Below are 13,074 nucleotides of genomic sequence, written 5' to 3' on the forward strand. Positions count from 1 at the left end.
AAAATCTCTATCCCTTCCACACACTACTCCTTTCCCCTGCCGAGTGAGTCACGCCTACCCCGAAAGGGAAATGGCTTAATGGTGTAATAATAATAATAATGAAGCCATTAATAGTTTCTCCGGATCGTGCTTCTGTTCAGCACTGATTTTTGCAGATTCCCGCCGCTTTGAGCGAACAGATTTCTCATGACATTCTAGGCTTGGACGACCAAGATGAGAAGATGTTAGATGTTCTCTCTCAGTTTTCATGGTCAATAAAACGGGAAATTCGGAATTCAACCATTCAGAATTTTTCGTCTCAAACTTATCCATGATCCTCCTCGCAGCTTTGTATTTTTCAGAGCGTCTACTTTTGAGAGCTCTCAAAGAGGCTTTTAATCTCTCAACATCTGCACTTTCAATGTTATTGACATTTAATTCCATTTTTGATCAAATGTGGACGGAAAGCGGATTGCCGAAACAAGTGAGTTTGCACGTCCTCGTTGATGCGGCTAGGAAAACAAATGAAGGTAAGCCAGCAAGAGCGCAGCGCTCTACACGCCATGGCATGGTCGTGCGCGGCCATGTATATATACTATAAGCAGAAAAACAAATGAAAAGTAGCAAAAAGTAGCACACCTATGCTCAAGTGCACATCCTAAGGAAGACATTCATATATTTTAGAACTCAATATGTTGTGTTATGTCATGTTATGAGCAATCGGAAGCAGGTGCTCTCCTGTATAATCTTGTTCTACATTCACTAATAATATGATTGTATTAAATTGCAATTGACAATTCCAGATTCAATTGACTTCAGAGAAAGTTTACACTTTGATTAATAAAATAAATGTAGGTAGGAGGTTTGGAATCGATTTCTTGGCCACGAAATCGGGTCTCCTGGCCCACTGTGCACTGTGATAAATATGAACGTCATAACTAGCCCATTGGCAACACTGAAAATTCGTGTGGACGTAAGTTGGGAAAGAAAAGTACCGATCTAACTTCCACTTGTATTTTCTTCGAAAATTTTTTTTCCATGGACCCTTCTCAGAGCGTCACTGTTAAGGAGAAGGAGGAGAGGTGTAATTTTAAAATAATAAATTTCGGTCAAAGTAACTGTCATTGTGATCGGTGCTCTCGAGGGTGTGAAATATCACTGGTTCGTGACTTTAAGGCCATACCTGCGTGGCAAAAACATATCAAGGCTCTCGCGAAATGGATAAATCTGCCCTGGGGCCACCCTTGTCACGGTCGTGAGCCGGTGTCATTTTCATATATGGCAGTTGCTCCCAGTGGGACCTTACAGTGATTGTTTAACCTTTTTTAAAATTATATATGTATTATAAATATATGTATACTGCCTAGGTGTCATAGTATTTAAAAAAGCCAACCTTAGACCTTAGATGGTCTTGTAACCCGTTCCTTCGCTACTAAGCACGTTCCCGAACGCGGCAAGTGCTTAGTAGGTTTTCTGTGTTTATTGGATGTTTGTAAGTTTATCTTGCATGCACATATACCAAATCTTTCCTTGTCCTGTTACAGGAAGACGTACATAAATTGTAGTGCTTGTTTATGGGGATTTACCATTCTTACTAGAAAGTCTGTTTATAAGGATGTGAACCTTACAATCCTACCGTGCGTTCTTCATCGTCTCCATTATCCTACTAACAGCGACGGAGACCAACGATACTTCTGGAAACTCTCAGTATATCGAAGATGAATGTTGTTGTTAAAGGCAATGCTCATACCTGATAAATGAGATGATATTCTTTCTATAGCAAACTTATTGGGGAGTTTCTCGTCTTAATTATCCCATACCGGATAATAATACCGAAAGGTTCCGTTTCCTGAAAGAGTTTTTCCTGTCTTAGAAGGAGGTTGGAAGTCCCACTATCCACGCAAGCAAGACCTAAAATGAGGGTGTTCTTTATGCAGTTGCTTACCCCACCATTGATTATCAAGCTGCTTAACAACTAGATGGCCGATGTTTTGGTAATCATCAGCTCCGGTCGTAAAATGGGATGTTCGTCCAGCGTTAGAAATATTCAAGCGCCTGTGTAACCCGTAATGCACGCAGCTTGAAAACATCCAGGACCCATCTGCGCCAAGCTTAAGTGCCAGGACTATTCTCTCTTCAGCCATCCTCTCGCGATGCATTTGTTCGGACATTTTCACGTGGATGATTCTGATGAGTGATTTGAGGTCTCCTTTCGACCACGAGAGTAACCCAAAGTAGTATGTCAGGAGAGGAATGGCAAACGTATTAATCGTCTTCTCGATGTTTTTAGCACTGAGGCCTGTTTTCAGGATTGAATATGGATAGTCTGAACAGAAATGATTATTTTTGTAACTTGTTCTCAGGTGAACTAGGTTTTTCATCATAAGCTGCGGAAAAAGTCAAGTGCCTGATGTGATGAGGATGTTATAAACTAATTTAATACAAAAATTTGAAATCTTTTGTAAAGATGTTGCAGTCGGTACAAAATTTGGCGCATGGTGTAGTATGGATAATGTGTTAAAGGTGACAATAGTCACCTCTGCATTCCTGATGGGCGAATGAGTTTCTGTTAATCCAACAAGTCTTTAATAAAACCGCCTTCTTGGCAGCTGTCAGTACTTTCCTCATTCCTAAATGTACAAGATGTTCATTGCATCTTACGTGCACATTGCCTGAGCTAAAATCACAAGATGAATAGATGCATGCACTAGGGGAACTAGTACGTCGATGATTTTGACGTATTGCAACCAGTTAACAATCACCAAAATGCCACGCATTTTGTGACCAACAGGGTGGTGCCTAAGGATAGTCTGGTTCCTATGTAAGCGGCAGATTCAGATTTCAGGTAATTTCATAGTGTATGATCTCAACTAATTTATTTTGTCTTGGTACAATGGGGTTGCTATCAGTAAAGGAAATTTGGATTTGGTGGTCGAGAAATGAACCTCCTTTTGATGGTGGAAGTCATCCTAGACGAGGCCGAGAAATCTTCCTCGTTTTTGAGGCATGTACGGAAAGTAGGGCTACGAAAGAAAACCGACTTATTGTCTGGTATATTTCATCAAATAAGGCATAAAAACTATTTACTAAAATTTAATTGTGTTTCGATTTTGCATAATTCTATGGGTTTTATTTTCTATATAATTATTAACATATCTTTGTCAATGAAGAGTATATATTTTTTCTACTTTATTGGTAAATAAAATAGAACTATTTCCAAGTTAATTACTGAATGTAAACTTTTCCTTAAAATATTTGTTTGATTTTTGTCAATTTCTGATGCCTTTTAAAGTGGTATCGAGTTCTATGTTATGATTTCAATGCCCCCCCCCCCAAGATGTTCGGGTGTATAACTGAAGTTTCTGTGATGTTTCTGTTGAAGTTTTACATATTCTCAAAATCAATCTTCAAACCAAAGATTTGCAATTCTGTTGTATATCCTTTTGAGGCTTGTTTTAACAATTTTGATTTTAACCATTTAATTTCTAGTCGATAATTATATTTCTGTTTAACTCTTAAGTTAGTAGATTTATCTGTTGGAGTCTGGAGTTGTAACGTTTTTGACAAGTTAAAATTATTTTTCAGTGTAAAAAAGGTTATATAGTATATAAATAAATCTATATTTAGTTTTATTTAGTCGTAAATTATTTAAAATGTAATTCCTATTCGAACTGTAGTTTCATAAAAAAGGTCAGAGTAAATTTGTTTCCTATTATAGAATTTTAAGTACTGCGTACCGCTGTTTGTGCATCCTTTCTAAAGTTTATTTCTTTGTCTTATTCGCATTATTTTTTCATTCTCTTCTTTCTTCTTAACAGAATTCTTTTCGAGGTCATTTATGTTGTTAATCCTATTGATTCAATTCTTTTTTTAATTTGATACCTCCATCTGTCCGTATATTTATCTACGCTCTAGAACTCGGTTTCGCTACCGTTTTCTATAATCTTTCGGGGGATTGGTGTGGTTTTAATTCGCTATCTAAATTTAAAAATGCTGGGGAAAATTGTCTCGACGAAGTTTTACTAGTATTTATTGTAAACTGTAAATCGTTTATGTGTTCGTCCTAAGTGGATTGATAATTTTCTAGGTAGTTTTTAATTATTACTTCAATTATCCAATTGTATGGCTTGGTTGAGTGTGCTTGGAGGTAGTATTTTGGCGGTTTTGTGTGTCTCACAACGAATTTTTACAATGTATTGTTTACGAATTCTTCGTGCCATTGTCCTTGTGAAGGTTTCGTGGTATTCCTCCACGCAAAATGACTCGTTTTGTGAAATTCAGTTTCTGTTGTGATTTCGTTCGCTTTTTAATTGAGATTATTTCATCCAATTTTGTAAATAGATCAACAAACACTTAAATGTGTTGACTTTTTCTCTTTTTAGAAGTTGGTAGTGGGGGGATAACAGCTGCTATCATGGTCCGTGGTTCTTTGATTACCTTCTTTCCCATCAACAATATCTTACTTTGATTGCTTGGCTGTACTCTTTGACAGATCTAACAGTTTTTTACGTAATGCATCACATCTGAATATGCCCATGAACAGAAGTAGTTTTTGAAAATTTTCGCGTAAGTTTTCTCTCACTCTAAATTTTCCACATGGATTTCGGAGTTCCTGATAGGAAATTGAATTTTTTATTAAAAAAAAAAAGATTTAAAGGAGGCAGAAGAATTTTGTTAGCCCAGAAATTAATGTGATTATCTTTTAGAAAAAAATGATTATTGATGCCCATTCTTGGCATATCCAAATTTATAATTTAATCACAATTAAAGTTATAGTAGAAAACAGTAATCCTTACTGTCCATGTAGGCAAAAGCAACACAAAACAATATAATTCTTAATTATTTTATTAAAACTATAAGGTCTACTTTTGTCTATATTTCGTTTGTAAAAAAACATCGATATTACACGAATATCACATTTTCTTCGATGTAACGCTTTGAAAATATATGATGTAGTTTGATATGGGAGTTCTTCACGATTATTTATAATAATTTATTAATGTTCAGAGTTACTGTTTTTGTACTAATTATGAAATTCCACCCTCCTTTACCGTCGAAAACAAAATATATAGGGGTCATTTTGGCAATTTAGTTGTGGTTAAATCATATATTTTAGCATGATAAGGCCAATAACGGACATCAATATTACTTTTTTTCTGTAAAATTTAGGTATCATTATTCGATAAAATGACGCAATTTTAGGTAAAGAATTTTTTTATGAATCTCTTGTCGAAGAGCTGATTTATGGAGTTGTTCTCTTAAATCTTGAACCTGGCTCACTTGAAGAGAAAAGAACATGCTTGATGTACCCGTAAATATTTACATTTTTTCTCAAAATTTTTTGTGGTATAGTTTTATGTCAAAGAGCATCCAAAAGCGCTGGGCCGCTATACATTCCCGACAGAAAGTTTAGGTACATTTCGTTTGACCGTTTGTAAATTTTAACTTCGGCTCTTTGCCAAATCTAGAAATATAAATGTTTATCAAAGAGGCAAGTATTCAGGGTGTCAGCTAGCGGACTACTTATGGACCACAATTGCAGCTGAACAACGATCTCTATTTTCAATTTTCTGGATCTTTATGCAAGCTGCTTAGAATTCTTGGAAATAAATACTTGGATTAGATTAAAGTGGGCTATTTCGTATCTCGTAATGCTGTTATAAGATATCGCATATCCTATAGGAACCGAGAAAATTATCAAAATCGTTTAAAAAATATATTATTAAGATCAATCAGAAAATGACCATGATGATCATTCCTGAATTGTTTAAGAATGTTCATTTAACGGATTTTAGGTTTGGCCGTTACAAAGTTAGCGCAACATCTTGAGCTTTTGCTTCCTTAATATTTCCATTGCACGACGAAACATTTTTGATGTCCTGACGGACTGCTAGCCCGTTTCTATTTATTCATGTGTTAGACATTGATAAATTAAAAGCCGTATATGTTGCGCGGCGGATTTCCGCAACTGTTCCATCTGCGTGGTTTGTTAGGACAAATAATTAGATATTACATCCTATTTAATCAAGCATGTAAGTATCTTACCGCACGAACCCAGAATTCTCGATATTATGCAATTTACAGGAACAAAGTGTACCTTACCCACTGACATTGTGAACTTATTTACTGCTCGCTTCTATACAAAAATTGTTATTTAAATTACGTTATAAAGGCTGTTTGGAAATTTCCATATGAACGTACTGCATATTGCATTTCAAAAAGGGGAAAAATCTCAGATTGAGAATCACCGCCCGGTCTTGATCTTAAATAAATTATTGAAGACTTGCTTGAAGTGTCCAAATGCTTTGAGAGGAACTCGAAGGATAACATAATAAATAAAGAGGCGGAGATTCTAAGGGGCTGGGTGGAGGATAAGGGCTGCGCGATGGCGAATGGTATGGCAACAGGGCACGAAGAGAGAGAATACACATATGTAAGTAGGTAGGGATATCGGTAATAGATTATTTAGTCATAAATATGCAAGGGTGGAAGGACACGGAAAGATTCGCAGTAGAAGGGAGGGTAAAATCAGACCATTAGCCATTAGGGTTGGAGATAAGAGGGGAGAGCGGCGGAAGGCAAGGTGGGAAAGAAGTGTCGATGAGGGAGAGGGTGAGCTGGGCGAAGGAGGTGATAAAGGAGTGGCAGGGGCAGTTAGGGGAGGTATGATTTAAAGGGGAGTCGGTGGAAAGGATATACGAGGATTTGAAAGAGAAAGTGAAATGTTGTGTGCACAAGAAGGTATTTTGAAAGAAGAAGAAAGGAATGGTGAAGCCGTGGTTGGATAGGGAATGTAAAAAGATATAAAGAAAGGTGAAGCAGTACAAAAAGTAACAAGAGGCAACTGCGAAAAGGGATTAGTACGTAATTTAGTAGTAATCTAGTAGTAGTAGTAATCTAACAGGGAGTCTGTCATGCAAGTATGAGGAAAAATGTTTGGAAGAGGGTGAAACTAAGCTGTTTAGAGAGTATTGGTGTGAGATGAAGAATAGGAGTGGAGAGTGGGAGATTTAGGTTGACAGAGAAAGCTATTTTAGAAGGAATAGGTTGCAGAGGGATAAAGATAGAAGGATGCATGAGGAGAAGAGAAAGCTGCGTGAGGCGTTGAAGACAAACGGCGGGAAAAGAGAGAAGACAGAAGGGGAGGAGAGAATAAGAGTGTCAAGGTTCAATGGGAATTGCAGGTTGACTATCCTAAAGCAGTAGTTGTGCGAGAAAGGAGAGAAAGTGAGTCAGGACCTTAGAGCGAGGATGAGGTGTGGGTGCATGGTGGGTGGTAATAGGCTCTAACTTGGGAGGGAGAAGAGAATGTGTGAATTGTACGGAGAAGGGTATGCAAGGATAGAATAATGGTGGAACGATTGCGGGGGAGTCGAAAGGAGTGAGATACGGATGGAGGTATTAATGTATAAATGAGGGGACAAAAGGGTGGTTGCAAGGGTGAACGAGGTGTGTTCGGTGAAATGGAGAAAAAGGTAAGGAATATGCTCTTATTATTCGCTTAAAAAAATGTTTTATGCTCTTAATATGCACTCGTTTCCAACAAATATTTCACGAAAAACACTTTTTTGACAATTTAGAAAAAAGAATTTGCAGATTTTATCTGCAAAAAGTATTTAAATATTTTTTAATATGTGTAGTAGTGCGTAAAGATCAATACATTACGATGGGAAGCATTAAAAATTATTATTTGACATGTTTACAATATGCAATTGGTATTGGTATTGTATTCGTGGGCGGGGGAGCCTGTGAGGTCCCCCCTGGCGTTCAAACTAAGAAGTCTATTGTGCCACACTCGTGTAAATTGCTGGAAAATGATCAGCGACTAGCGTGCGATAGTCTCCTCGACATGGAGCCTCTTCCCACGGAAATCGCTGATTCTTTTTCGAGCCTCTCAAAGTCGCTCAGTGATTCCCAAGGAATAGTCCCCTCGACATGGAGTCTCTTCCCTGGGAGCACACTGGCCTCTTTTGAGGGGACCTACAGTTTAAGGTGGGTTCCGTACCACCAGAGCCCCGGTTTAAAGTACGTAGAAAAATTGCCATTGGTACCGGCACAGGGATCGGATGCCAATCCTCCTGTTTGGAAGCCAGGCACGCTATCGACTTAGCCACCGGGACTCTTACAATATGAAAAGTAGACAAAAAGATTTGAACCAACAGCAGTTGGGTCGCCAGCCAGGATCTTAACCACTGCACCGACGCTGCTTGGTGAAATTAGACGTGTACTATTCGGTAGATGTTCGGCACCCGCGGCTAACGTGACTTTCAAACGCTCATAGTTCTTACAATGGCCCACATCCAAACATGCCGGGACACGTGTCTAATTATATTTGACTTACTATCGATTGATGATATTCTTATAAAAAAGTCATTGTCGTAGAAGAGGCTTTCCCCTTTGAAACTCGTAGTCTGGACCCGTGGTCGATAAGGAAAGGTGCCCCGATACCGTGCATGGCGCGAAAGTGCCAGCTAGTGGCTGATTACAACTACAATTATAATACACATACAGAACATATGAATTTTTTCTGCATTTTTCTCCATTTCGTGACGTATTTCGCAAGATTTAGGGTCACATTCATCAAGCCGTGACCCTTCGAAAACATGATAAAACAAGCTAAGAATCGATTTAATTTAAACGTAGACAAGTTAAAGTCCAGTTTTATGGTAGTTTATGGGAAAAAATATTTTATTGTTGCACGCATATTAACCGCCAGGGTTCCTGAAATTTCTAAATGCTTAAATATAAAAAAATGTTCTTCCTCTTCTTGTTATTTTATCTGCATCATTTTATTTTTCAAATTGAACTTAAGCGTGAGTCTGGCTTTTAATTATAACCTTTATAATATATGCTTTTGACGAGGAGAGCAGTATATTCTCCAAGCGATAGTATTTTTGTTATAAATTGTCCCATAGAGTTGGCGCATTATTGATGTTTCATTTTACTTTCCTCATGTAGGTTTCTCGGTCGCTAAATTCCTTTAAGATGGTATGTTCTTAAACCACCCAATACAATGGTTTTGTTTGCCTCTTTGGTGATGTATTATGATCAAATCATGTAATTTCTTTTACATTTTTTAGATAACAAACGACGCAGGAGACCTTGGGATTGCACTTGCTTTGTCAAAATCTTTACAGGAAACTGAGCAAATACAGGATGTTCACGGAGGTCAGGATAAAGCATCAAAAGCACCGATGTATAATTTTCAGGAAGATCAAAAAGAATTATTTCAAAATTATTTGCTCATAAATCATAAACTACCTACTGAATCGTATAATGCAACATTCAAAAAACGTACGTAGTAATTTTAGTGTCGACAGGCATTTTCTGTAATTTTCTCTCGTCAAGAAATTATAATAGAAGGACCATAAAAATATCTGAATTATTTATATTTTCTATTCTACAAAATATCAGTCATGATTATACATAATTTTGCTTAAGTGTAGAAGAGACCCTCAAAAATGAAGAAGGTAACTCTTTTATTTAAACATTTATCATGTTCTTTGAACATAAGCATACAGTCTAAGTAAATATAGCAAGGATAAAAGTTCGCCGACAACTCGTATGTTAATGTTTCTGTAAATTATAAACGCATATATAATTTCCATGTCGCGTCCAACAACCACGTTTTTACAGTTTTACATTGACACACATAAGACACGCAATACTTTTTGAACACTTAAACTTCCGATCAAAACTGCCTTTTATCCTTCCTGGTTGTTGATATGTTCACCGATGTCTGGATGGCGTCAAAGCTTTCAATAATTATGTACATGAAAATAGGAAAAGATGGTAATCAGACCAGGTGTTTTGATCCATGCTTTTAAAAGGATCCATTTGTGAGTAAAAAAAATGTAGTGTCACAACTTTTATGAACCCCTTCGGTGTGTAGACCGCAAATCACAAAGTGGGCCCAAAATATGTGAAGCGTTCTACTAGAGAGATTTTATTAAAAATTGGTACTAAGGGGTTATTTTGGTTACTGAATATGAACTCAAGGACAAAATTCGATTTTTTGAAATTATTGATCCAATATGGCGGCCAAAAATTTAAAAAAATTCAATCAGTGCGGATTTGAATTGGAATTGGTAGTGGCTAATAGATTTTTTATGTATAGACATCAAATTTGTTTTCAGTGAAATTAAATATACACTCGGTTCGCCATATCGGATCAGTTATTCTTAATTTTTGAAATTTGACAGCATATTTATTTTCAGGGATATAAAGATCTCTATAGTACCAATTTTCATCCAAGCTCACCCACCCATCAGATTTTTTAAAACTTTTTGTCGCCATATTGGATTAGGCGTTTTGAATTTTAGAATTATGATACTATATACGGATTCAGAGATCTAAAAAACTTCAACAAACCCAGTTTAATGGGAATCGGCCAACCCTACATCATTTCGATCCGTCGTTTGAATTTTTAAATTCTGATGTCAGATTCGAATTCAGAGACTCAAATAAACTATTAGTACCAATTTTCAATGAAGTTCTTCAATTTATAAGGAACCTACTGAATGACGTGTATGTACGTCATCCGCAATGAAGGGGTTAATGGATTAAAAGACTGTACATGGTAGGACCACAATTAGGAGTGTGCAAAAAAATTCGAACCAATTTCGAAAAACCGATATTCAATACGTGCTTTCGTCTGTTAGGTTTTTTTTTATTCAATCGGCCTGTCAAAGGAATGTTGAAAAACCGACATTCGATCCGTGTCACGGTTGGATCGGTTTTTTCGATTCGATCAGCCCTTCGATCAAATGTCGAAACCCGATCTTCTATGCGTGCTGTAGTTTTTTTCCCTCGCAATCGCTTCCAAAATTGCCGTGACATTAGTCCTAGGTCGCTGCATGTTTTATCTACTATTTCTCTTACCTTTTCTCCAATTCTCTTTCTTTTTTTTCTACTTTGGGCATTGGTTTATCATACCCTTCTCTCTTTAACCGCGCTTGTTTTTTTTATTTCTTCTGACCTTAGCTTTCTTAACTTCCTGTGCATGTTAATATCAGTTTATGCCTTCTTCCTTCTATCATATTCTTCTCTTCTCGCTATCTCTTCTTCCTTATTTTCATTCGCTGGCGGTTGTGTAAACTGTCCATTTCTTACATGAGTGAGTCAATAGTTCATCTACAACTAACTCCTTAAAAAAATCCTTGCATTTTAAGATCATTCTTGGTCCATTTTTCTGAAAATATTTTTCTGTTTTTCGGTCTATTTCTGGTGTATGTGTTAGTGTCATTTTTTGTCAATGTCATTAGTGTTAAAAAATCAAATCATTCACGTGTATGCCATTCCAAAGAAAAATTCGAATCAAAATCTACTCTTTACTAATAAATTTTTTGATATATTGTGCATTCCAATTACCTAGTGATTTTCCATTTTTCGTTTTTAATTCGTAAATTGTTGGTGAAATTTTTGCCTTGATAAAAAATGCTCCTTCGAAATTTTTATTAAATTTTTGAGCTATTCCTTCCCCTTTATTTGACAATGTTTTATTGATTTTTAGTACTCGCTCGCCAATTTCAAAAGTTATAGGTCGACGTCTTAGATTATAGTACCTAGATTGCGTATCATTTGCGATATCTAAATTTTTAATTACCTCTTCTCTAATTACTTTGAATGTTTTCATTCTATCTGCCCATTTTTCTGACTCTTGAAATTCTACTTCGTTTTTTCCGTCTAAATCTTTATTCAAAGCTTGTATGGGTTGAAGTTATCTACCTAAATTTAAAAAAAGCTGTTGTAAAACCTTTAGACGAATGTTTACTAGTATTTAACGCAAATTGCAGGTCATCTAAATTTTCATCCCATGTTTTATGGTCTTTCGAAATAAGCTTTAATTGCTGTTTTAATTGACTTATTACATCTTTCTGTTGGATTTGCTTGTGCATGATATTTAGGAGTTTTCGAGTGTCCAGTACCAAAAGTTTTCGTCAAATTAATTATTGACGTATTTACATATTCTTTTCCATTATCTGTGAACAAAATTCTAGGTGTTCCCCATTTAGAAATTATACGCTTATGAAATTCTTTTTAACGGTTGACGATCATTTATTTTTTACTGGAATTATTTCTACCCATTTTGTAAACATATCAATAAAAACTAAAATGTATTGATTTTTTTATTTTATCATTGGTAATGGACCCATCATGTCAGATGCTACTACCGTCCATTGTTCTTCTATTATTCGCCTTACCACCAAACTTATTTGTTTATTTACTTTCGATTTTATTCTTTGACAAATATCCCATTCTTTCAGATATTTAAGAGTCTCGGAATACATTCCTGGTATTCCTATCATGATTTTCAATTGAAACTTGTTCACGCAATTGTTTCGGTATTGTTAATTTCCACGATTTGGTATCTAAATTTAAGCTTAAGTTTAGAGGGTCGGGTCTATATATACATCAATCATTTTATTTTTATACCAGTTATCTTCAATTTCTTTACAATCTTTTTCCTTCGATTCTATTGTGCTGGCTAAGATACTTGAGACTTTTATGTTATTTTCATTTGATCTTGATAAAGCATGTGGTACCTGATTTAAACTTCCTTTTCTATATACAATTTCATAATCGTATTCTAAAAATTCTAAAGCCCATCTTACTAATCGAACTGTTGGATTTTTTAAATTATGTAACCATTTTAATGCAATATGATCTGTAATAACCTTAAAAGAATAGCCCTCTAAATATGGTGTAAACTTTCTAATCGCCCAGATTACGGCTGAACATTATTTTTCTGAAGCTGAATATTTACGTTCAGCTCCATTTAAACATCTCCTCGCAAACGCTATTACATCATTGTCGCTGTTAATTTGTTGTGTTAAAACAGCTCCTAATCCTATGTCACTAGCATCCGTTTCAAGTTGGAGTGGGCTTTCAAAATCAGGGCAGGCTAAAATTAGTGCTATCGTTAGTAAGTGTTTAATTGTCGTGAAAGCCTGTTTCTGTTTGTTTGTAATGGTTCCATAATTTCTGCAAATTTAGCATCAATCTCTCTATGCACCCAACTATTTGCGGATGAACCTTTAAGATTTCCAAAAGACAGATGATAAGTCTATGGGATGTAGAATCGAAAGCTTTCCG

General features: G+C 36.0%; 1 protein-coding gene across 7 annotated transcripts in view; it reads left to right on the forward strand.

The window, feature by feature from the left end:
- The window catches only part of LOC117181461, a 163,483-nt gene that overhangs the window by 12,235 nt on the left and 138,174 nt on the right, over positions 1 to 13,074 (forward strand). For 5 of the 7 annotated variants that reach the window (XM_033374127.1, XM_033374130.1, XM_033374131.1 and 2 more), the window contains exon 3: positions 9,060 to 9,273. The exons of 1 other annotated variant lie outside the window; for it this stretch is intronic. In XM_033374127.1, coding sequence (XP_033230018.1) covers positions 9,060 to 9,273 — 214 coding nt within the window. Of the gene's footprint in view, positions 1 to 9,059; positions 9,274 to 13,074 lie in introns of those variants that run through there. One more of the 7 variants, XM_033374129.1, reaches the window with a different exon arrangement.

This window comes from Belonocnema kinseyi, chromosome 10 (genome assembly GCF_010883055.1).
Source record: "Belonocnema kinseyi isolate 2016_QV_RU_SX_M_011 chromosome 10, B_treatae_v1, whole genome shotgun sequence".
Taxonomy (NCBI): domain Eukaryota; kingdom Metazoa; phylum Arthropoda; class Insecta; order Hymenoptera; family Cynipidae; genus Belonocnema; species Belonocnema kinseyi.